The 26,418-nt window shown below is 44.0% G+C and overlaps 1 protein-coding gene across 4 annotated transcripts; it reads right to left on the bottom strand.

Annotated features, from left to right (window-relative positions):
* Positions 1-357: 357 nt before the first annotated feature.
* Positions 358-26,241, bottom strand: arhgef6 (Rac/Cdc42 guanine nucleotide exchange factor (GEF) 6). 4 transcript variants are annotated; one of them, XM_070962343.1, is made up of 22 exons: positions 25,975-26,241; positions 24,778-24,861; positions 22,779-22,863; positions 19,939-20,060; positions 19,131-19,335; positions 18,189-18,241; positions 17,533-17,627; positions 17,219-17,314; positions 15,831-15,953; positions 13,763-13,901; positions 13,336-13,395; positions 11,865-12,011; positions 10,194-10,280; positions 9,956-10,040; positions 9,362-9,477; positions 8,999-9,178; positions 7,921-7,941; positions 6,038-6,134; positions 5,373-5,459; positions 5,147-5,246; positions 4,805-4,859; positions 358-3,236 (listed from the first exon to the last, which is right to left on the bottom strand). In XM_070962343.1, exons 1-22 carry the CDS (start codon positions 26,137-26,139, stop codon positions 3,114-3,116), a joined length of 2,325 nt encoding a protein of 774 aa, XP_070818444.1. In that variant the 5' UTR covers positions 26,140-26,241; the 3' UTR covers positions 358-3,113. The 4 variants fall into 4 exon arrangements, with proteins under 4 accessions (XP_070818444.1, XP_070818445.1, XP_070818447.1 ...); XM_070962344.1 differs by having other exon boundaries at positions 5,147-5,243; XM_070962346.1 differs by lacking the exon at positions 25,975-26,241 and adding an exon at positions 25,033-25,110.
* Between the last annotated feature and the right edge of the window lie 177 nt (positions 26,242-26,418).

Here is a 26,418-nt window from a genome sequence, read left to right as displayed (position 1 = left end):
AGCAAAACGCAATGCACGTTTAAAATGAGACATTACAAAACCTACGGTGGCAGTGCGCTTCACATGTCGCTGCTGTGGTGCAGCTAAACAGTATGGAAAGTGTGAATCTCTATGGAGGTGTGTACAGATGCAGAGGCAGCGCACTCTCACAGGATGTCATCTATTCTAGTCACTCCTTCCATCCTGTGAAGGGTTTCTTGCTACCGAATCTGAACAACCTACAAATTCCTGAACCGCTCTTGTGCTGAAAGCTGCATGGAAAAGCCTGCCTTGGTGGATTTTCCGGTGTGAATGAGGGAACGTGCTCTGTGGGTTTCCGTTTCTGTCTTGGTGAAGCTGATGTCAAACGTGCCACTTATATTAAATTTTTAATAAAAGAATGACCATACCAAACACAAAGTACAGAGTGTCTAGAAAAACAAAGCATTACAATACTTGCAACAACGATAATTGCATAGAACAACCTTTCAAAAACAACACACACAGTGGTCTGGAGATAAGATGAACAAGACGAAACCAGAGTTCAACCCCCGCCCACCAGTAAGTGCTCACTGGGGCTGTTGGGAATTGAAACCTAGAGGAGTTTGTGGTACTTTTAACAATTTGGAGTTGCCTAAAGTAAGAGCAATAATGTTAATCTCAACATCTGATGAGATTGAGTCACGCGTCTGTACAGGAAGCAGAGTTTCTATATGTGTCCCAATAGGAACAGAGACTAAAGATCAGCTCAAGCACCTGAGCAAGCAGTTTTTCTTTGCTGAAGTGCCCTTAAGCAAGACTCGGCTCTGCTGCAGATGTACCTGTGCTGCCTTGTACCCTGCACAGTGCTCTGAGGTGCACGCAAAAACAGCACTGTGCAAACCAGGATTGTACAGTATTTGTCCTCCCTTTTAGTTTTTTCTCTTTGTTTCTTCAGTCAGTTGTCCTCTTTGCTGATTCTGCCCCCAGCCGCCGCCAGAACCACAAAGTATAATGTCAAAAATACAATTCTCTGGAGAAAAAGTCCCCTTGCTTCCTCTTAACTGGCTAACGTACTGCTAACTGCGAAACCTTGCTGTAAGTCCTGTGAGTCGTTTCATATGGTTTCACGGGGATTCAGACCCGGGGACGGGCATTAAGAATGATTGTACAGAAACAGCCAATCGTCTCGCTGATGGACTTGTTTGCTTTCGTAGGTCATATAGAAGCATCAGAGTCACACATCTGTACAGGGTAACTAAACACCAGCTTTCCTCGCTGAAGCGCCCTTGAGCAATACACTGACTCTGCTGCAGACGCGCTGCCTTGCACCCTGCACAGTACTCCGACCTCCCTGTAAAGAGGCGCGTGAAAAACAGCACATCGCAGCCATTGTACAGTATTACAATATTATTACACTATGGTTCATTTGTGATGAAAATCGGGACCTGGTCACCTTTAAACAATCATCCACACCAGGATTAGATAAAAGGCAAACGGAAAATAACGAACAGCCTAACTGCGTGGCGGCGGCACCACACGGCCTTTTTTGGTTAATACACTGGGTTAATTCATTCATTATTATTGCAATTTCTCCAAATCTGGCCCACCATGCTGGATGTAACCCAGAGGTCAGTCAGTAAAGCAGTCACTTATTGCATTTCAATAGAATCCACTGCTGCTCTGCACAACAGCAAGAGTGGATGACAGTGTTGACAGTGCACACGCTCAGCCTCATGAGGAAATGTACCGCAGTGGGTCCGTGAAAAGAGGCTGCCTCTTAAAAAGCACGCAAAGCCCTGTATGTTTTTCACACCCAATATATACCCATTAAGCTTGAGCCATTCTTCTTGAAATATTTCAACAAACCACCTGTGACACTTTCAATATACATCATGCAGTTAGTCCCGGTCTGGTCTTAAACTCTTTAAGTTTATGGACCCCTTTCAGGAGGCACTTATACAGCTGAGCTCTACTCTACACCCACAAATAAATCTTATTTCCTCGGTCCGTCTCCATGCGGGGAGGCCGTGCAGCCTGCACCTCTGAATTCTGAAGTCAGACTCATTATTAAAGTCATTTTCTCTCTTTCCCTTGGCCAAAACAAGGACATCTTCTCTGCCTTTAAAACATCAGTGTAGTCCAATAAAACTCCAGACAGATGTTAAGGCAGCAAAACTATAAGGCTAACACCACAATTAAATGTCTGGGTGAACAATAAATAAAGAATACTCTTAAAAATCCAAAATAAAGCAAGGCTATGTAATTAATATGTTAAAATGATAGCTGAATACATTTTAGTAAGAAGAGTGGGGCTCATTATTTGCGTACTCTCGTATAATAAATGATACACAGTTAAGCCTTTTCTATTCTATTACGCTGCATCCCTGATAGCTTTGGACTACATATTTGAATATCTTGATTATCACATTTCTGATGCAGAATTGATACTGTAGAAACACTGTACATTCATGCAGTTTTTAAATTAACAGTGAAGGGCTGCTTTTGGACACAACTGAATGCGACAGCTAACCTGTTAACGCCAACAAAAACGGCCTGGAAACTAAAACGCACATGCTCATGAAAGCTCGATGAATCCATTCCCCCGCTGCAGGTCCTTTGACAAAATAAAGTAAGAGAATGAAAAAAAAAAACAGTTTTGATGCAAAGGGATGAAAATCAGCCCCCGTGCTAACAGAAGTGCATGCAGGAGAACACCTATTGGACTCGATGGCTTCGGACTCCTTTTCTGTTTCCAACTGAAGAGAAAGAAGCAGCAGAGAACTTGTTTCGTCCTTGTTCCTTTTGCTGGGGGGTGTTCACAGTGCCAGTCGCAGTATGCTTTGATAGACGTCCCGCTTGATCAGCCTAAGTTAAGCTGGCTGCATATTTGTAGTCCCGTCTAGCGAGGCCGGACCAGGAAGACGGATTGGATTTCAGCACTGGAAGCGAAGAAAGTCCAAGCGTGATGCTCACAGAGGGAAGTCCGGCTCTGTCAGGCGTGACTGAAATATGGAGACGCAACGTAGACACACACACACACACACACACACACACATCTCTTCCCTCCACAAGCATGCTTACATAAACAACCCCCCCCCCCCCACACACACACGCACACACACACGAGGATGAGGATGATTGTGCGGATGTGCTCAGTGGCTGCCGTCATCCCAAGAACAATCGTTCTTCTGCTTGGCCAGTTTTCGAACAACTCTCTCCAGCTCTTTGCGTGACTTCTGCTCCTCCTCCAGAAACTGCTTCATCCACTTATTCTCCTGTAAAACATTCACAGGATATTGCAGCGGCTGCTCCTGCTAGCACAAACTCAAAAGTGCACTTTAACAGGCTGAGCGCATCTGATCGGCGTCTATGTTGACAGACATGTGAAATAAAGTACTGAAAAGTAAATGATCAGTGTTTTATTGGTGCTCTTTTATGTGTATTTGACTGAATTTTCTCAGTTTATGTTAATAGAGCTTTATGTTCTTTTATGTGGTTTTCACTTTGTTTCTCTTTAAAATATACTGTTAGCACAAATTTAGTGTTACAGTTTATTTAATTAATTGTAAATTAGAAAAAGCTTTGGCTTTTGTTTTCTATAGTTTTTTTCTTTTTTTGATTGATTTTATTTGATTTTATTTTTTTTAATTGATTTTATCTTCTATCTCTTTTATTGCCCTTTAATTTGCTTTTATGTGTGTACAGCACTTTGGCCAATGATGTTGTTTTTAAAGTGCTTTATAAATAAAGCTTGAATCGAATTGAATTGAATTGAAAGAAGTGTTTTTATATGATGTTAATAAATGAGTATCACACAGCCAAACTGACTGTGTTTTACATGGTAAAGGTCTGCTATAAGTACAGAAATTCATGGAGTTTTATTTATTCCTAAAAATCGGAAACAGGAAGAAAATCTAGGTTTAGCATCATTAGTCCATAACTGGCTCACATCTGGTTCAATGGAGCCCCCAGAGTCTAAAGCCTGGAAGCTGGATCTAAAGGAGGAAAGCAGCAAAGTTGCAGCTGCTTCAGCACAGCTGGATTATGCAGATTTATGAAATGCCCATAAAATTTAATAAGTGTGATGAAAATATTACTGATATTTGCTTTAAATGTCAGCAGCCTCACTGTTCTCTCATTCAGTCACTGTTAGTGGGTGTTGGTGCACGAAAAGAAGAGTTTTGGAAGGAAGTTATTAATATGAGCTCAAACATGTTATTTGTAAATGTTCCCTGAAGGTATTTTTATTTCACGTGTACCCACTGAATCTTATTGCTCTTGATTTTATTGCTCAGAACTGGAAAAAAGTGTGAAGCCAATTATTAATATGTGGGTTAAAAACACGGCACACTCTGAATGGTGTTGGAAAGAATTATACACAATGAGGAGGTACAGTAAATGTTAATCAAGTGTTTTATGAATGAATCACTGAGTCATGTTATTTACAATCTGCTATTTAGTTTTCATCTTTACTGTTATTTCTTACATTTTTTTACAGGTCAATGTCTTGTTTTTTTTTTTTTTTTTTTAAATACATAAAACATTTCTTTCACCACATTTGTTTCTATGTGCTGTTAAAATATACATGATAGAGAAAAAAATATAATCTGATACACTGCCAACAGATTTGGTTAATTCTCATGAATTGAGATCGGCCTTCAAAAAATTCCAGATCGGTCGAGTTTCAGTGCATTTAACCACAAGCATAACACCCCAGAAATGTCAAGAGGCACAGTGGCACCATTAAGAAGTAGGACAGAGAACGACGTCGCTGACACCTAAAGCCAAAGTCCACACACACACACACACACACACACACACGCTGTGAGTGCAACATATTTACCTTTTTCAGCTCATGAACCTCGTCCTTTAAAGCGTACACGGCATCAACCAGACTCCTGAGAGAAACACAGAGAAAATACTGTTTTGCTGGACGACGTCGACATTTCTTCCTTTTCATTTTAAACACCATTTGCGAACATATCAAGGTGATACCGGCTTCCAGCTCAAGGTCATACTGCAGGAACATTCAATCCTCAACAGCCTAAAAAGGATCAATATCATATTTCTGAATCTAATCACAGAGAAAATCAGGATCCAGACACAAATCATGACAAAGCCTGGTTCGTCACTGTTCCACAACAACTAAATGAAAGCCTATTTTCCTGAGTGATAATACGCTTACTTTTCCTCGATAACTGTCTGCCCGTTGCTCTTCATCTCCTCCACAATGATCTTCTCCTCCTCTGGCAGGAGCACCTGAGGGACGCACTCTTTCCGCACTGCTGCACACACACAAACACACACACAAATTAATGGGAAAGCTTGATTCATGGCGGCATCAAGCATGTGCAATCTAAGAAGATATTAAAGACACAATTCATGTCCACGGCTCGTGCGCAGACACACACCTGTGGTGGTCTGGTGCAGGCTGGCTCCCGTGCAGTACGCCTCGATCACCCTCAGTATCTGAGCGTCCTCCTCCAGGGCGACCGTGCCTGCCAACAGCAGAGATCATCCATATCATTCATGCACGTTTGAAAGTTTCATGCAGCAGATGGCGTCCTGGTGTCAGGCGCTGCATTGGGTTTGTTCAAGGGCAGCCGCTGGACGCAATCATTATGAACACACAGATTCAGATAATGAGGCTTCCACAGGCTGCGCTGATGCAATGAGCGTGCAGTTCCATTAGAGGGGGTCTCTCCGAACGCTCCTCGATGTGGGCTGCAGGGGCCTCAGGTGTGGATTATTGATTTCCCTGATAACACACTGACCTGCACAACACCTGAGGATAAGATAACCCTCTATTGATTTGATTTATTGAAGGGACTATGGATAACTATCAGAATATCTTAGCTGTGCGTCTGAATTTTACTTCTGCTCCAATGCAAAGTTTTACTTTTAATGTGAAAATGAGCACAGAGGTAAAAATTAATTTCTACCAATGATCTAAATCATTATCATCTTGACCAACAACAGCGTTACAACCAACTGAAACTGGTCTTTTTAGAGTAATATAAGCCTGTGTTTAGTAATCTCCCACTCGTTTCATATGACAGTAAGAGAAAAGTCCTACTTTTCCTCGTTTGAACCTCGTCGTCGGAGGGCTTCCGCTCTTTCTTCCTGTTTCCTGGCAGGAACTTCTTCATGGGCCGCGGGCTCTTGCTGGAGTCCTGAAGGAGTGCAACATTAAATTCAGTCCACTTCTCTCTTCACGCACACACACACACTGCTGCACACACCTGTAAAGCCAAGGCTCCAAACCAAACAGACTGCAAGCTTACAGGGATGCGCATCCCTTATGAACGAACAACATCAAAGATCCATCGACAAACAAGGCGGCAAGCGCGTGATGATGACTGCGACCAAACGGGCCCGGTAGGTGCTCCTATGAATCCAAACAGGGCTGCACAAGCCGAGACAACCAAATGCCAAATCACGTTTTTAAAAAGGTACTGATGACATGAAAAACATCACTGACTGCTGTCAGGAAGAGAGAAAAAATAGCTCGTATATTCAAGCTTTACCTGTGGGACACAGTGTTGACAAAGTCACCGGAAAGGGAGCGAAGGTTTGATCACATTATTTTTTATGTTTCATCAAACCACAATTACTGTATGCGGTTTGATGAACGAGAGATTTCTTTGGTTGCTGCAGGGTTGCGTTTAGGGTCTGAAAACACACTGTTTCCTCTCCTGAGCACATTAAAAGCTGAGGTGTGATGAATAATTAGCTTACTGAAAAGTGACAGTTTAGTCATGGTGAGGTGCTCGAACCAGCGCAGACAAGTGACGCCAACTTGTGACTTATGAGCGCCGCGTTCTTAGAATACTCCACATGATGCTGCTTGGCCCATGACCTTGGCTGGAATGGAGGAGCTTTAGTTAAATATGCAACAGGAAAATAGAGACCAATTCAAGGGGCCTCCTGAGACTCTATCAGAGACTCCTAAAAGTCCCTCGGAGGAATAATTGGCTGCATCGTGCTTCTTTGAACAGGCTCAGGGATTCACATTAATGCAGGTGCACGGCTCAAAGCGCATCCTCCTGAGGTGTACTGAGGCTTTTTCCTAGTTGGTTTGGTGCTCCGGGGACTCATTGTGCGCAACGGTGGGGAGGCGAGGTGAAGTAAGGTGACGTGCCAACGGCAATTCAGTGGCACGCTGAGATTTTTGTGCCAAGATTGGCAGCGCTCGGCTCCATCTACCTGCTTGGAGCACATCAGCAGCGCATAAAGCACAGCGCACACGTGTTCTGTGATGTTCACCCCGCTTTAAAGCTGCATAATTGATTTTTACGGCCACCCGAGAGCAGCAGAACTTCACAAGAAGCTTTGATTGCCTTATAAAGTCGTCATGGCCAGCATGTCAAACAAGTGCAGCGCACACAGAGAAACATTAGCATTCATTCCGAGTTTTGTTTAAAGACACCTGGTGAATAATGAATGTGGGTCACTGCGATGTCTGATAAAACTGCACACCACTACACAAAACAGTTCACAGCATGGAATATTAGAAAAAAAATAACCCAAAAAGAGCCATTATCTGAACGATTCGAGCACATTTAGGCTGCTGATCATTCAGCTGTGCAGATACATGCAGGGCTGAGTGACTGTAGACTCGAGAGACTTGTGTCTACATTTCCAAAAATAGCACCCCTCGTAGAAATGAGTAGTATTGCTGCATCCGAAATGGTTTTTCAGCAGAAAACTGATACGATACACGGTGAGTGACACCTCGTCTCACTGCAGAGGATGAGAGAAAAAAAAAAATAGAAGAGCAGACGCGCAGGGCTACAGAAAACAGGAAACCAACAGATGACAGTGAGGGAGGAGTGAAGCAAACAGAGCAATGACATGCCAGCTCAACACACACACATAGGCAACCCCATCCCACCCCCACCCCCAAACCACATCCTTACCCACACACACAGATAGAAACACAGTGAGATCTAACCTTACCTTCATGATATAAGACATCCTCTACAGAAGGCAGGATGGAGAAAGAGAGAAAAAGGGGAAATGTGCATGAAAAATATGAGCGAGGGATGTGATGGAGAGTTAATGGTGAACATTTTTACCCCCCCTCTGCCATTCACCTACTGTGTGTCTGTGCAGAACAGGGTGATTACTTCATGTGAAAAAAAAAAAAGAAAGACACGAGGAGAAACGGGGAGCTTGGCAGAAAGGTGGTTATACGTTCAGTCTGCATGCAGTCTCTGCCGGGCAGAGAGCAAGACCCAGACAAGCCGGCGTGGCTCTGTGGGAGCGTGCGTGTGCGCTCAGTGATAAAAAGTACAGAGACGGAGTCATTTTTAGATGACGGCCTGTCAAGAAAAGTGTCAAGACAAATGTTTACTGTAGACATATATTCAACACTTGCATCAGTAGACTGCCCGTGATAACTGAAACTCCTGAAGCGTGGAGGCTTCTGCCGCCCACGTGGGCCGCAGAGTGAGCATTAATCACGCTCTTCAAAGACAAGGAGCTCATAAGCAGCGCTCCACTCAGTGTGCTCCCGTCATTCTGCCGTTACAGGAATTCACTTCCTCAGCATCAGCCTTTTCAGGCGCACCCGCGGCCGCTTTAAATCCAGTCCTTTTACTGCATAATTGATAATACTGTGCTAATATCTGTTGCTGCTTTTCAGCCACAGAGCGCTTTATCTGGCTGGCCCACGCATTGAGCAAAGCACGGATCGACATATGCAAAGAGTTTTCCTGTTGAACTGAACAAGGTTTTTAGAGCTTGTGATGTTAATGAAAACATCCAGGTCAGACTGGATCACTTGATCTATTCTCATCCAGTTGTGGTGCGTATATTTCTATCTTTGACTGCTGAATTAAAGGTGTGTTTTGTGTTTGCTGGAAATGTGTCTGAATGAAGTGGAGGCAGAAGAAAGAGGAGGACAGAGGGGGCTTGAAGAGGAGGTGAACTTCTTACAGTTTCTGATTAACAATGTAGTGACGGCTTATCGGAGATGCATTTTGAGGTTGTGTGGGTTCGTCTGTGCAGCTAAACACGGTCTGCAGCCTCCTACCTCTTTGTATCCCAGTGCAGCAGAGGGTTTGAGAGGGGGCGCGGGCCGCAGGCAGCTGAGAGACCAGGGCTTGCTGATCTTTGGCGGCTCCAGGGGGCCGCGACTGACTGCGCTGAGGCTGCCCAGGTGGGAGAGGTGAGTGGGGGTGCCGACCATGCTCAGCGGCTTGCCTTCCACAGTCTTAATGGAGTCAAAGGAAAGGCGACAAGAGAAGTAGAAGTGCAATTAAAGAGGAGTCTGGTGTTTGTCACCTCGGGTTTTTCACACTTCAGCATGTTGCAGGTTTCACTTTTACTCTTGTTTTGACTTTACACTGTATACATGCGTGTGTGTGTGTGTGTGTGCGTGTTCATGTGTTCTAACCTTTGAGATGGTGCCTGCAGGGCTGCCTCCTTTGGTGAAGGGCTGAAGGTGCTCCAGCCACTCCTGTAGCTCCTGGCCACTGCTGCAGAACACTGTGATACGGTCGATCATGCTCCCTGCAGCCCAAACACACACACACACACACACACACACACACACACACACACACACACACACACACACACACACACACACACACACACACACACACACACACACACACATCTTTCAGTGACAGTCTAAGTATATACATTTGTTTATATGACTAAATAGGAATTGAACACTGTCAAGACTCTCATTTCTTACTGTGGATTTAAAGAAATGAACAATTTAAGGCTTCGTGTTCAATGGATGATCTGAATCAAACGCTTAACTGAGATTAATGTTTCACTGGCTTTCACTGGCTGTAAGGGCTGCCTCCACAACTAGTTGGAAGTTTGAGAGTTTTGAAGACGCGGTCCCACGGCTGCTCGGCGAGCTAATGCTTGATCTGCTCTATTCGGGCTACAACTCATTATGCTGCGTTACTCTATTAATCCTCCACTAGACTAAAGACCAGGAGCCACAGTTTTCTCCAGAGCTTCAGATGCAAACCTGTGATGTCAAAGGCAAAGTGGGCATTGCTGTCTGTATCCTCTGCATGTCTTGTTACTGTGGTGCCTGTCAGTGGAAGTCTTCCCTGAATGGGGAAAAAAGGGGAGAAAATAAGAGCCTGTAGAATAGAGAGGAGATGTGTGGTAATCAGCTCAAATGAATGACCTGAGTTGGAGTTTTTATGCCCATAGAAATGAACACTCATAAAAGGGGAGGTTCACTGTACGGTGCAGCTCACCTGATAAATAAAGCCACTCATCCGGGGACTGGCGGAGAGCATGACCAGCACATTAGGGAAAAGCATTAGATAGCGCTCCTCCTTTTCCTGCAAGAGCCAGACAGAAAAGATTTGGTTGCACTGATTGTTTTATCATGATTGTGAGTGAAGGAAGGTGGCTGCAGCTGCACTCATTCCTCGTGTTGTTTGTCAAAAAGCAACTTCTGGTTTATGTCACACCTACTGACGCGAAACCATCATTATAGCTGACACAAGCACATCTCGTCGCAAGTTAGCAACCAGATGCTAGTTTGGCAAAGCCGGTGCTCGTTACATAAATGGAAAATAAGAAGGTTGCGAAACAACTACTGTGACTGGTACAGTGGTTGGAAAGTGGTTGACAGTGATTAAGAGACGAATCCAAATGTCTATCTTGGGCTTCCTTCCAACCACCGACTCAGAGTCGACCCCTACACAGAAACCACACAAGAAGGAGGAGATGGCTCTATGGCCTACTTAGGTTTCTGTTTTGACTTGATATTGAATTAGCAAAAAAAATGAGGACAGATTTTAGCACACTGTTCGTGGACATATGGGAACTCCTATAACATATTCAGGCAAACATTAACAACATGCTGCTGGGTTTTCTGGAATCTAAGTTACCACCAGTGCCTTTAACTGGTAACAGCGAGACAGTCTAGCACGCTCAAGGTGCCGTTCACACTTCCTCCATCTGCTCACCTGCATCAAATACCACATGCCACAAAGTGCAGGCTGTGGAGAGATGAGCTGATGGAAGACTGAGTCACTTGACTCACAAAAGGGAAGAACGTAAAAGTTACTGCATATTCCTTGAATTTAAGCGGCCGTCTAGACTGCAGGCTAATTTTCAAGATAAAATTTTAAACCAAAATCCAAATTTACAGGCTGTCATAACACTGTGGACAGACGTATTATTGAGGTGTGTTTAAAGGCGGGATGAAGAAGAGGGACAGCTGGGATGCAATCAGGCTCACATCAGAATCAGCGATGTTTGTTGTTATTATTATTATTATTATTATTATTATTATTATTAACGGAGCTGAGGTGGCTTGGCTATAAGAACTTTGTGAACCCACATCCTTCTGGTTTTCCTTTGGTTTCTCTATGTAACATACTGCAGCAACAGGTCATTAATACCTATTTTCCTGAGCTACAGACACAGCTGGAGCACATACTTGGCGCCACTGCTTACAGAACTTTATTAATCATCGGTGTGGACGTTCATGTCTTCAGCGTTATAGTTACTGTTCTCGGTGTGGATGACCCTTAAGTGCTAGTGTTCGTAACAGGAGAGCAGGAGAGGTTTCCAGCGGGCTTCACTGAAAGACTGATAAGATCATTTGAATGTGGAATGACAGTGAAACAGTTCGAAAGTCTTTCAGAGATGGGAAAGAAGCACACAGAAGTCCTTCTTACAGTCTTCTCTGTGCATACAAATAGTGTGCTTAGTATTGCATACAAATCCTTCCACAATACAATCTATCCTCTTTGACTGAGACAAACCCAGGGGACTCTAATCCACTGCTTCCACTAAGACAACCAAATCCCAACTAGATTTAGTTGACTAGATTTTTAATTTTTTTAAAGGGAAAAAAAAGGTCAACTGATGCCAGTTCTGCTCAACCTGGACTGTGTCAAACCGTCTCTCACCTCACTGGACCCGTTTTTCACGTGGACCTGGGACATGTAGGCCACGTGACCCAGGCTCTTCATGCTGTCTCCCTCCCAGGCCCGCACTGGTTCTGACAAGATCTGGAGCTCCAGGTTCTTACGCTTCCGCAGATCCTGGCACTGTGTCTAAACACACACAAATATACACATCAGCCGTTTCAAAATTAATTGAAAAGGTAGATTTGGAAATAACTAAGCTATTCATTGTGTTTTTCTAGATTTAAAGAGTCCAAATTCCACAAAATCAAATTAGTGCTTTATCACTGGTGAAAGTAATTGTGATATTTGACTGAGCCTTTTCATTGAGTTTCGGTCCTTTCAGGGTGTTTATCTGAATATTTGCTGTGTATGTGTTTTACTTCATTGTCAGAGGTACATGGAGTAACCAGCAACATACAGTAGAACACAGACAGGTGCAGGGCAGGGGCTCTCCCTCGTCAAGCAGGAAAAATGACAGTGCAACATCTGTCATTTTCCCCCGCACAACATACAAAAATGAGATTCTGTAGACGGGGCGCTGCAGATGAGTTGTAACTGGTATTTCTTAAGCGCCTGCCCACCCAACCACACACTCAAAACGCCCAAAAAAAATGAGACTTGCAAATCAAAAATGTCTGTAGAGTGAGCTGTTTTTTTTTTTTCCCGCTTTCCTGTGCAGCCCTGCTGAAGAGACACGTGTGAGTCACCTCATCTGTTCTTACTGGGAACTCGCCGGGGAAACTGTGCCTCAGAGTAATGCTCACTCAGGTACAATGCGGTCGCTCGTTTCTGATCCAGCTCTTCGAAAATGGCATTTCTGTTCACGCCCACTGTAGGAACGACACGATCACGCCACAGGCAGCAGGGAAAAAGCTCAGGCACTTTCATTCATCTTTTTCCCACTCGCCTGGGCTGCGCTTTATTGTGAAAAGCCACGTTAAGTTATGTTGCTGTTTGTGTGTAGCCCGGTGACGACGTAAAAACTCGAAACAAGCTGCCAAAAACAAACCACGCTTGATTTAATTTTGGTATTTGAGTCAGTTAATTAACATTAAAGATTAGTCTAAACTCTTCTCAGGAGAATATGGTCACAGAAATTTGAGGGGCAAATTTACTGAAGACACGTTTTAACCCCTGACACAAAACCGTGTGTTGAATTTTTTAATAAATAAATAAACAAAACAGAAAATCCAGCAGACTTATGTTCCAATAATTAAGAATTGACATGAGAGGCTTACAGACTGATTAGCTCAGCCTTGTTCATTCCATTATCTATACCGCTTATCCTTCGGAGGGTCGTGGGGGCACTGGAGCTGATCCCAGCTGACACTGGGCTTATAGTAGGTTGTTTAACTCGGCCTTGTTCAGTACTGATAAAAAGAAGAAGCCTAATCCCTGGTGGAGATAACAAAGATGATACAGTTTAAGGCTAGTTTAAGCATGCAGAGCCCCCTGGATGTCCCAGACTTACCACTAGGCTCCTAAATGCTGCAGTTGCCTTTACAATGTCAGCATAGTCGGGATGGGCTTCCTGTGGAAGAAATAAACAACACGTCAGATCAAACACAGAAGCCTAAATCGAGCACAAGTGCTCTAAATGTTCAAGCGAGACGAGTGTTCATGCTGGGTATGCTGCGATACACCGAGGAAGTCAGAGATTGAAAGAGATAAAGACTCATCAGGGCTTTTTACTTTCCACTAACATTAACTGCCATTTAGCTTTTGAAGGCAAATCAAATCAGGAAAATGTGAGTGATTAAAAGCTGCTCAAACTGTAGCTACAAATAAAGCACACTGTTCGTTTATTTTTAATTCTGTATGCATGAAAGAAATAAGATCTAATTCTGTTATTACTATTATTTCAGCACATATTTTGACACCAGATGTTTCTGCTCTACCTCGACGTGTCTCTCCAGCTCCTGCAGCAGGGTCGGGTATTTGTCCAGCCTCATGAAGGGCTTACTGAGACTGGTGGTCAGGGTGAGGATCCCTGGAGCACTGGCTCCCTGGCTCTCCATAAACTTGTCCAGCTCCTCGCTGTTAAACGCACAAACACGCACTTTTAATGCAGTGCACTGCATGTTACAACACCCTGGCTGCACAGGTCAAGGTTCAAGGACACTTAGGGATGCAGATTTCTGATGAGAATGTGACGGTACCATAAACACACTAATGCTACCGCATAAAGCAACATGGTAATGGTGACAAGTAAATTTCCCCAGCGTGGGATCAATAACATTATCTTATCTTAACTTCATCGCATTGCAGCTTACAGTAATACAGTTTTTGCTAAATATGTCTGTGACTGACTGCACACACACCAGGGCTGGTATTTGCATATTTTGCAAATAATAATAGTTTTAAAATACAGTCAATTTTCAGATAAAGACTATTATTATTAAACATTGTGTAGTCTGTGTAGGTTAGGTTAAGAAAGTTAGAGCCAGTGCAAGCCAAAAGCTGTAACTGCTCCCAGGTATGGCAACAAATTTAGCCCAGCTAGCAGATTCATTTCCATGGTATAGTATTAATATCATATTTTTAGATAATACATGCAAAATGAACCACTTAATGAGGCGTGTAAAATGGGTCACATATGTTAACACTTTTTCAAGGTGTCCATTTATTTGTTGCTGCTGTAAGGACCACAGACACTGTGATAAAGGCCTGCTGTATGTCACACCTGTGCTGCATGCGAGAACGGACCACGGGCAACAGTAATGGTGTTTCCCATTAGTGTGAAAGGCAGCACACATAAGGTCAGCGGTTTTTACACATTTGCTGCAACTGGACTGCAACACTTTCCAGCAGACCTGAAAATGTGCTTTGAAAGTAACACCATTCATGATTTTCCATGATCCAAAAAGCTGAATCATGTGGCAACATTACCTGGTCGTATTAGGCAACATGGGGTGAATGTGAATGTCACAAAAAGGCTCCTGAAACTCAAATGCAAATGTGCTTACTGTGAAAATGAATCTGACTTGCCTGTCAACATAACCACAACTTCATACATCCTGTCAACAGTGGGCTTCCTGTGCGTAATTCAGCTTAACCTGCAGCTCACAAAGTAGAACCAGACGAGCCACTTCTACATTATTCACCACGGCCATCTCGCTATTTCACGGTCCTAAACAGACCCATCACAGGAGGTCAATTCTCCATGAGAATGATGCTTTTTAATATTTACTGGACTCAAGGAAAGGTTCAGCACGCAGCGACTCTGTAACAGCTCAGACCCAGTTGAGCCTCCCGGTCACTTACAGATGGGAAGCCTGACACCTTGTGGTGCAACGCTGAACTTCAGCTTCATCAACAGAAAACAGCATGCAGCAGTTTAGAGATCGCACTGCAGTCACAATCATGGATGATCGCGTCAACCAGCTAATGGGAACGCATCGAATTCATTTTCTATTTGTTGCAGCATTGCTAACAGCCAGGTTTCCATCCACATGTAGAGTAAATTTTTACGGAATTTAGAGAAAATCAGCAAAAGAAATCGTGTTTGTGCATTTCCATCCACTGCTATTATGCAGATATTGGAAGTTTGGTGCCTCGAGATAAACAATTGGTGGTACTAACTCTGCGGTGCCATTAGACCAAAGCAAAAGAAGGAGGTGCAATGAGATGATTAAAACACCAGGCTAAACTCAAACGGTGGTGGGAGAGTGACGGGAACATAACATTTCTGTATCATGTAGTTGGTTTTCCACAGGTGAACAGAAACGATTCTAATGATTACCGACCCCAGGCTGGGAAACCTTGATAAACTTCATCAGCATGAGACACATTGAAGTCAATCAAAAGGCAGAAAACCTAAACCTGAAAAAAATGACTTGGCACAGTTGTCATGTGACAGCAGGACAAGAAATCTGCAGCATTCATCCCAAATCAAAAAACACCTTTATGGTATAAAATCAGACTTTTCTTTGTTGTGGTAGTGAACGGCTGTTTTGTGGGGCTGACCTGTGGTCAGTGAGGATGCAAACAGCTGAAGGGTGGCTGGAACAGTAAGCCAGGTACAGGGTCTTGATCTGACACATCTGGTTTAAATAGCAGCCCGCCACTCGCTGCTGGCCCTCTGAGACCCTGCGGAGTCAGAGAGACAGAGACGAGGTTAGAGAGGTGAGAAGAGCCAAGACAGAAGAAAGGGCTGGGCAAAGAGGAGACATATGGAAAGAGACGAATGATGATGTACTGAGTCATTTCCCAGTGACTGAAAGTATCATCATTCAGGGAATTTGTATGTGTTTTCCTGTCAATGGTGTTTTTACTGACAGGTGGAGTACGTGACCATTCTTGCTGTTGTGAAACTTGCAGGTCTCTGACACTGATTGTCAGACTAAACCACAAGATTCCTTTAACTGAATTTCAGACAAAGCTTTCCATTCAAAAATTTCCTTATTTATCTTATGCTGGTCCTTTACGCAGCCCCTTCATGCTCAGGGCAGTGGGGACCCAGCGGGGATAGTCAGCTAATAGGACTGCTAAGTGTACCGCTAACTGTGCTAACAGCAGCTAATGTAACAGTTAGCAGGAGTCAGTTGTTACTTCTGCAAATACGAAAGCTGTCTGTCAATCAGGAAAGTTTGTAAACCACAGACAGTTTCAGAGAAGAAGCATAAAATATGATCCAGACCGGAGTCCTGGAAAGACAGACTGTGTAGGAAGATGGGCGCGTCTCTGTACTTATTCAGCGTGCTGCGCCTGGAGCAGATGACCAATAAAAGAGCTGACAACAAGCTGATGGCAACTCATTTCAAAGGTAGAAAAAATGTTAGCAATCTGGTCTTCTGAGCAGCCAGACGCCAGAGCTTACTGCTCACAGTCATTGCTTTCACATACGTTCCCTAATTATTTGAAACTTTGGCCACGTTTAACATGAACAGCTGACACGGTAACTTTACACATATGACAAATAATCGAGGGAAAGCATAATAATAAGTCTACTTTAGGCATTATTTTTAGACTTTACTTGCTTCTTGTTGCTGCTGGCCATTTTCCAAAGCATGCCGTACATTCTATGATGTATGAATGCATTTTTGAGTGCAAAAATAGAAACTCTGATAAAAAGATATCGGGCTGAGGGGTCACTGTGATGGATTAACTGTTCTTTTTGCAGTCTTTGCAAGTTGATGTTTGTGCCACGAAAAGATGAAGAGGAACTGATGTCTGGAAGGAAGGGGTTGCAAAAATATAATCAAGTCTAGCATGCGCTGTGGATCACTTACTGTGGTCTTCTAAAGGTATTTGACTTTGTCTTACAGAACAAGCACAGGAGGCTCTACATTGTAGTCCTTTGCACTGAAACTGCTGTGAAGAAGCTTTTCATGGAGGTCTCATGCGTAACTTACTTGGTACAGTCCTCCAAAGCCACGCACAGTCCCTGCTGGAAGGTAAGAATCTCCTCCAGGTTTCCACACAGGGTGGCGCTGTCTGCACTGCCCAGCCTGAATACACACATTTAGCATAAGTGGAGACAGTAGCAACAGTCCTACGACATGCACGCTGACAGGAAGTTAAACATGAAGCATTACTACAATTTCAGTAAATTCAAGAACTTATTTCTGAAAATGTTAATTTCGTGAGAGATTTCCCTGTGAATCCACAGCACCCTCCGCCTTCAGTCATGTCTCTTGCTGTTTAATGGATCTGTCATTGCTCTTACTTGTCACTGGCTTGCAGAGGCCGTAGATAACAGCTCAGCACTGTTTGCAATTCTTTGACAAACTCCCGCTCGTGTTCCAAGATGTCCTGCACCACCTGCAAAAGCAGCACAAGCAGCAGGATACTTAATGCTGGCGTCAGGGAAGCCCAGTAGTTCCAAAAAGCAAACATCTGAGGTGAAACTGGTTAATAATCAGGAAGATCTCGATGAGTTTTGCCTTTATTAGTCCACATACTTCATCAGTGCTTTGGTTATCTTACATTCACGTCAAAAGCCAATGTGCTGATTAAAATGACATGAGACAACACAGAGAAATAACTTGTAGTATTTGTTGAAGAACACGAAAACTCAAAACAAATGAAGAAAACAAATATGACTAATACGAAAACAAAGCAGCTGTTTAGAGCAATTGAAAAAAAATGTAGTCTGAAATCCATAATGTCACGATTTTAGCTCATTTATTCTGACGTGATTATTTCAATTTTGATTTTTCTCGTTTTAACCTGGACAGGTTTGACCAGTTTTGACAAACTTCAATAAACACCACTGACAAATGAAATGTACAAATTCTTGCTTTCTGTATCTGTGCATAAACACATTTTTTGTGTCAGTGAAGTGACATAAAAATAGATTTATTTTTACATGTTTTGACTCACCACACTGTAGTAGTTCTTGGTCAGCTGGGTTCCTTTCGGAGACACTGGCTTCTCTGTAGAGGAGACAAGGAACAAGGATTGGAGAGCTAATTGAAGTGTTTCAGATCACCTCTTCAGTGACGCACACAGGTTACAATGCGCAACTGAGAAATCTATTTCTACTTTTCAGAATAACAAGACCTCTGCATTTCTATCTGCAAATGATATCATACAGTGTTAATTAGTGTTTAAATTAAGTGTTGGAATGCAAATTATGTCAAAAATGTCATACTATCGCTAAGCTAACTAAGCTGCTATCTCTTTTGAAACGTGACTGTTCCGTTACATTACACATTATTACATTTAGACAACATGGCATTCAACGCAAACCGCTTTTAATGCAGTTTTTTGGGAACTAAGGGCGTATTCACACCTGCCTTGTTTGGTTCGAACCAAACCAAAAAAAAAAATCGCTGAGGCAGAGAGGTGGTCTCGGTTCGCTTCCAAACAAACCCTGGTGCGGTTCGCTCCAGTTCTAAAAATTCTATGTCTACGTCCTTTTTGGACGCAACAGGCTCCCGTTGCTGCGGGCATTATGTTGTGCCAAACGCCTCTGATGCTCCAAAAGTTCTGCAAACGTTTGTAACTGTATGAAACAAATCAACATAAGCACAACGAGTGCAAGACGTTGAATCTCCATAATCTCCGTAGTTTGTTTTTCCGGCGAACGATCTTTGCACACGTGGGTTTGTTGACAAATTCTGGGGCTCTTGTGAAAATTGCGATGTGAAAAGGAACCGCACCAAACCAAAAAATAAACATTATATTTTGGTCCGAACCAAAGTCAGCGGACCAAAGGACTTTCCTGGTCTGAATACGCCCTAAAGGTCCAAAAAAACTTGCATGGCAGGTTTCATTTAAAACTGATGGCGCATCACACTCAGCGGCGGGGGCCCCACTCACCACAGGGTTTGATCTCCCGGACGTAGTTACTGGGGAACCAGCCCGTCTTGCCGTTGAGTGTGCCCTCCCACCATCCTCCGTCCTCCTGCCGCGTCACCAGGATCATGTCGCCTTTGTTGAACGACAGCTCGTCCTCATTGTTCTGCTTGAAGTTGAAGCGGGCCTTCACCATGGGCTGCCCACCTCCACCGTTCTCAGACATCTCCTGTTAGAGCGTTTGTCAGGAGCGGTCAGCGACCCAAACACAGATCTCATGGGGTTGATGACTAGGATGGTGGCTGCACTGAAGACTGTGGCAATGTTGGTGTTTGTGAATGTGCTGATGTCACATATAACCGCTAACATACACTCGCACAGTCACTTTGATGTTTGCACTATTTATCATGCTGCTGTGCACTCCCCTTATTTTGTACTGCACTGAGATGTGCAAGTCTTTTCCTATTGCCCTACACACTGCTGTTTCCCCCCGGGCTATTAATAAAGTATTTTGCATTGTATCAGCAAAAAAAAAAAACTGTATGTATGTGCATATATATACGGTGCAGTGAAGAAATATTCACCCAATCTTTTTATCTGGCTCGGGCTGAGTGCCAAATGTTTCATGCTTCTCTTGATATAATTACTCCTTCACTGTGCAGCTGAATGCCACGTGTAGTCATCGGGGGTAAACGTCTACTAAATGATGTAACAAATTCATCGTGTGAAAAATGTGTAAAACCAAACTGGGTTGAATCAGTTTCAAGCGTGTGAAATGAGAAGACAACAGAGAGACATAAAACGTAGATAATCGGCATAGAGGAGACCATACCGTTGATTTGGATTGTCTACGCAGAGAGCCTTTGGATTTGATGGAGGAGAGCGCGTGCGAAGATGTCGACTGGCTAGGAGACGGAGCACTGGACTGCGGACATGACCTCTCAGCAGCACAGTCTATGGACAAACACACACACACAGGAAATATGGAGCGTCTGTTATTTCGGGTACATGGATGTTTGAACTTATGACTCCCTGATCTTGTTTTCATCAGATGAGCAACATAACACACACATCATCATCATCATCATCAGCATCGCTGCTGACGTACGTGCACACAGTTTGGGGGCTGACAACTCGATGATAATTCATGCGAGTATGGTCCATCGCTCTGCACAGCCCCAGGACATTAAACACACGCACGCACGCATGCACGCACGCACGCTCACGATGCCTGATAGAATCACCTGATTGGACCAAAACTGGCACACGGCTCCAAAACAAGATCGAGCAGCTTTAAAGAGGATGGCAACATGCAAAAAAAAAAAAAGTGATCGCTCACACAGTCTGTGTTGGTTCAGCAAAAGTTCATTCTGACTAACCGACACACATCTGACAAAATGTCCTCCAACCCCGTCAGTTCAGAGAGTGACTTCAAAATCTAATTTATGTCTCGACGCCCGGCCCCTCGACAGTGCCATCGCTGAGCCACTGCAGCAGACAAACGGTGATTTAGGGTCGGTAGCTGCCAGCTGTCCTGCAATGTGAGCGCAGTCCTTGAGATGCACTGACAGAGGTATCAATTGTGTTGCCAGCACTTTAAAAGTGACACATGGCAGCCCTGCAACCTCTTACGGGCTGAGGAGCAGACGCACGCTATCTGGAGGCTCTCTATCAAATGCCAGCTGGATGCTCGCCAGCTCCACTGTCTAATCCTTGTGCAAATTACAGAGGAATCAATAATAATGAGGGTGCACCACTGGCCTGAGTAACCTTTAATTCAGATTGAATAAGAAGTTTGGCTCAGATGCTATAAAAATCGACAAAGGCTTTTGTGCACTTTCATTTACAGGCAGTTAAATGTGCCATGGTGACGATTTCTGTTTTATCGGCAGATCATCTGGAATCTTGTATGTGAAGGTGGAACAAGGCCTGAGACTCCCTGCTGTTTTCCATATGTTGAGACACCAGGGTGCATCGCTCTGCGGCCTCACTGATATGGCGAAAAGGACACTGGAGGCAGTGGGATGGCGTACATGCACTGCAGGTGGAGCTCATGGATCCCACATGCCACTCCTCACACACACAGTGAAGCCCAATGAGCCCTTCTGTCAGCTCAGCTCTGTGGTTACTACTGTTGTGTTTGCATGCAGGCAGCGGTCCAAAGCATTTAGCCTAAACAAACAAATGCTGGGCTAAGACATGCATAAGGCAAAAGCGATGGAGTAGAAACACAGAGGCTTCTTATGCTCGATCATATCAACTTTAAAAATCCACTTCAAATCAAGTTCACTTTTGAAGATGGGAGAACAGCTGCCGGGCATCACCAGCCTATAAAAGATTTGCATATCAAGCAGAGCCCAGCACTGGCAGAGACTTCTGGCCCACATCTCACGCTATGGCACACATCCTCCACTTCATTTAAGCGCACCCAAGAGACTGATCATGCTTTAACAAAGTCATAACGAGCATAACATCACACCAAAGGAGGTCGTCTCACGCAGCGTTGAAACAATTAGCCGATTAACTGATGGGTCAGTGGGGAATTCAGATAATTAATCGTTTATTGAGTCATTTGGCAAACAAAAGTACCAAAAATTTGCTAATCCTATCATTGGAAATTGAACATCTGGATTTGGTACTGTTAGTCACGCAAAACAAGCGATTTGAAAACAAGACGTCACCTTAGGGGGGTCTGCTAACTGTGAAGGTCACCTTTCACAATTTTCTGACATTTATAGACTAATCGATTAACTGGAAACAGAATCATCAAATAATGAAAGTAATCATTACTCAAAGCGTTGATATTACGCTCTACCTTTAAGTCATTCAGGCACAATCTAAGGCGCATATCCTGCTGCACTGTTTACATACAGCACTGTCAGAGCCACATGTTGTCAAACAGCCTGGAGCATTACGCATTCATTATAAAGCATGCAGAGGTGGCAGACAGGTCTAAAAATGCTGACTACATGCTTGTAAGGCTGCGGGTTCTCTGGCAGCTGTGAGCTGGAAACTGGAAGGATGCTGGTATTACCTCTTCAGTGCCCCCAAACAAGGACTCTCGAGCGGAGTAAACAGCCCTAAACTGCTGTGGGACTGCTGCACTGCGAACCATTTTGTGCTGCATCCTTATTGAGAAGGGGGTGTACAGCCTGAGTGTGTCTAAAAGAGATACTCTCTACATTCAGCCCCATGATGCATTTTGCTCCGCACACTGAGTTTAATTTAAATGCAACAAATAAATAAATTCGTAAAAGCCAGAAAATGAGCAAAAGAGGATGTTGTTCTGCATGTATCAAGCTATGGATGCACATGAGTAAATATGGCGCCCAGCATGCCACAAACACACACTGCCATGCCAGCTGCTCCCGGGTAACACACTCGAATCATGATTTCGAAGGGCTGCATGGCCAAAATACGTGAAAACTGACAAAGACCGCCACCATAGCGCATACTGCATACGAGGCAAAATGCATCACCTGTTTTTTAATGACCTAAGCTCGTTTGTTGGAAGTGACACAACAGAGACGAAGAAGCACTTTGAGCAGAATACAGCGTAATCTGAAGACTTTCACTGAATCCATGTTTTCTTTTCACGGCATTAGATGCTTCATTTTCTTTAACACATCCGAACGCTGTAATGCAAACAGAAAGAGAAACTGAAACTCTTACCTTGTGTGGCAAAGTTGACCGCCAGCAAAGTGGTCAATACTTTGCCAAAATTCTCCCCAGTGTATAACCACTCTGGTTCAAACCCCTGGATGGAAAAGGGACAGAGAAGATGCTATCAGACCAAAGAAAAAAATAAAAAGAAAAAAAATAACCATCTGTTCATACAATCTGGAGTCATCAGAAGTGGAAGAGGAGAAAGTCAAAATTTGAACTTTTTCTGCAGACAGCTCAGATCTGAGCAGTAATACTTGTTAAGCACACAGACAGAGACAGAGATGCTCATTCTGGGCTGCAGCAGAAACAACAGAAACACACACACACACATGCACATAATGAAACGCACACAGGGATTTGAGTAAGCCTATAACAAGAAAGAGATAAAAACTGACATGTTGAGCGTGACCCATATTTTGAGACTGAGTGGTTTGTAATAAAACAGACAGTGCCAGACTCATTTGTGATTCGCTGTGAACACATAGAGGCGCACACACACACACACACACACACACACACACACACACACACACACACACACACACACACACACACACACACACACACACACACACACACACACACACACACACACAGCTATCTTCTTTCCTCCAGCGGATAAGGTTTCACATTTTAAATAAAACATCTTAAATATAGAGTTTGAGTAGTACAGCCTTGGTCATGAGTTGTGCGCGACATCATTCAGAGTTAAAGCAAGTGTGACCGGTACATCTCAGGGTGAGGGATCAGCCTAAAGGCCGACATGGCACCAAAGATTTACACACACTGCTTTTCATCGCGCGACAAACAGCCAGACCACACTTCGTGCTTTATAATGCATAATGACTGGTTTTATAAAGCAGATAATGGTGGAAAAACAATCTGCACTGATGGAACTATATGAAGAGGAAGTAGGTCACATCACAGTATTGACCTTGATAACTGTTGCCAGTATTGACATCTTGACCGTGGTTAGGGTCAGTACTTTCAGCGAGTCATGTTATGAATCCATGTTGCTCTGAATGACTGCAGCCGTGTCTGAGATCCGGCCAGATTAATGTTCTCATGCAGTGTGTAACACAGAACTCATCGCAGGCTTCGCGCTGTGATTGACACTTCCTCTTTCTCCATCTCAGGGCAGAAGTGAAAGGAGCGTGACTGCTCGCTTCGTGCAGTCACAGGACAAACAGGCCCTGTTTTCTATGTCGAAAAAAGACAGAAAAAGTTCGAAGCGTGATCACATCACTGACCAAAGGATGGGTAGGGCTCTCTGCGGTGCCGCAGACATCCCCCGGCTGATACATTTGACAGCAGTGCCCTCCAAAAACTTCTGCCCATGAGCTACTGGCTGGCCGCAAAAGGTCTAATTATGGGCTGAGGCAGGGATGGTGAATAAAAGCAAAGGGGACCTCCCAGACATAACAAGCCAGCTGGGCAGAACTACTGAACCACTTGACTTTGCAGCGAGCCAGGCTTGCTGACTCAATTAGCCGTTTAAAGAAACCAACTGATGTGATTCAAGACCAGAAAAGATTATTTATAAAGCTGGAGGAGAAATGACTGTCCAGTGTGGCAGACGCAAACAGGCTGGTGCAGCGACGGAGAAAACTCCCAACATCTGCAAGTGATTTTCCCCTTTCCAATATTAGAACATCTTTCAGGCAAGGCAGCGAACGCAGAGGAGCTTTTAATCTGCAGCAACAAGCCAGCATCAACGACACTGCAGCACAAAGAGAAAAGGGAATTTAGAGGGAAGTAAACACTGCTGAAAACTAACTTGTGCCCATTTGAAAACTGAGGCACTGGTCATGAGGGACGGCAGACCCCTTCCTGTCTGATCAGGGGGGAGTGACAGGCAGCATGGACGTGTGAGGAAAGCATATACAAGCAGGGTAAGCACAAAACAAGACGATCAAGAGTGACTTCAAGTCTTCTCTGTGAACTGCAGAGGAATGAGGTGATTAAAGAGGGAGGTCAAGATGTTTACATCCACACAGCAACTTACCTCCACTTTCAAGGACGAGCATCCTCTTAAAAACTCCCTGATGTTGGAAATGCAGTCGGCTTCAGTTCTCGGATCCTGGCAGTACTGAGCATACACACACACGAAATAAATATATAAACACAAACCTCGGCTTAGTATGACAGACAGACATCTGACACAGGCACTTAGTAAATAACGCCGATGCTACTGGCATCCCGGTGGCACAGAAAAGCGCGTGAAGTAACACTGTCGTGACGATCCAAAGTGGTTACCTACAGTTAACAAAATAACTGTGGATTCTTCCTGCGTCTCCTTCATGCATACATAACCACCAACACCACACAGACGTCAAAGTAGCCGGATTTAAGCAAAACATCCGCTCACTCACTTTTGAAACTTTCAAAATAAAATTCTCATCAACGGCCGCGTCTCAGCGTTCGGAAAAGGGTATGAATGACGGGTTTGGCTTTGTAGTGAGTAAAGCCCATACTGTCCTTTTTAGAGAAATGTGGTACAGTCAAACAGAAAGGGACGACAAACTAAATAGGACAGTAAACCACACAAGAGAGAAGTTACTACTTCCGGCTTTATTCTTGTTAGCCGTTTCCGGTTGCATTGACGCCTCTTTTTTTTTTTCTTTTTTTTTTTTTCAAAAGCGGACGTCGCACCGGGAAGAGCAGAGCCTCCGAGGAGGAAGTGACGAATTATCTTTGCAACTGTTGTTTATCATTATCAAGTTTGTCATCTCAACATCTAAACCAAAGACGGTATAAACGTTGATTTATCGCGTTAACAAAGTTGTCTAAAACCCGCGAGCCCTGTGGAATCACCTTGCTGTCGCTTTCTCTCCCCAATATGGTCTATGTTCAATGTTTCACGCACTCTTCCTCACCGAACTTGTCCTGTTTTGGTGGGTGTTCACACCAACTCACTCGCATCAAGAATGCGGAACATTTTCGTCGCTTCACAGGAAACCACATCTTGAAATCTTACGTCTGAAAGTACAGTAAATGCAGATACAGCACGCATCGTACTAAAGAGGCGGCTGTTAAAACTTAACGGCTCGACTGCTGGGAGCTACAGAAAAAAAAAAAAAACACCCGACAGGCCTGCCGCTGGGAGAAGTTCTTGTCGGTATCAGTTTAATCAAACCCCTCCCTTCCTTTCACCGATCATTTGGCATTTGTTGACTCTAGTTAACTTATATCAACAACTCACCTTGGCAGTGAAGCCAGGTATGAGCCGCTCCGTGAGCTTGCACAAGACGACCCCATCCTTCAGCGACGTTTTCAGAAACTCCTCCGGGTCCGCTATATTCTTCTTAGGCGAGCTGAGCACTCCTAGTGATATTAACCACGTTACAGTCTGCTCCTCTGGATTCATAGCTCCACACAATGATCATAGCCTAAGCAAGCATTGCTGGGAAATAAATAAATAAAACTGGCGGCCTGTTCCGCATCAATATGCAACTCACATCCGCACTTCTGCAAGAAGTTAAAAAAGAGGCGGTGGGGGAAGGACGACGCCGTTTCTATACGCAAAACTGATGATCACCCCTACTGGCAAATAGGCACCTCAACAATAGACAGGAGTCCTTTTACCTCTGCAAAGTAGCACATGCTGGCAGAGGGCAATGCTGTCTCCCAGATTGTATTACAAGTT

This window comes from Chaetodon trifascialis, chromosome 5, assembly GCF_039877785.1.
Source record: "Chaetodon trifascialis isolate fChaTrf1 chromosome 5, fChaTrf1.hap1, whole genome shotgun sequence".
In the NCBI taxonomy this organism is placed as follows: domain Eukaryota; kingdom Metazoa; phylum Chordata; class Actinopteri; order Chaetodontiformes; family Chaetodontidae; genus Chaetodon; species Chaetodon trifascialis.
This window is presented reverse-complemented; position numbering and strand designations above follow the sequence as displayed.

Bases quoted from the DNA above. Each gene is read 5' to 3' on its own strand.
- arhgef6 (XM_070962343.1), bottom strand. From the start codon at position 26,139: ATGAATCCAGAGGAGCAGACTGTAACGTGGTTAATATCACTAGGAGTG. The intron at 19,336-19,938 runs GTATGGTCTCCT...ACGCTCTAACAG, and splicing joins GTAGACAATCCAAATCAACG to GAGATGTCTGAGAACGGTGG. The intron at 13,902-15,830 runs GTCAGCCCCACA...TGCGTTTAACAG, and splicing joins TGCATCCTCACTGACCACAG to CGAGGAGCTGGACAAGTTTA.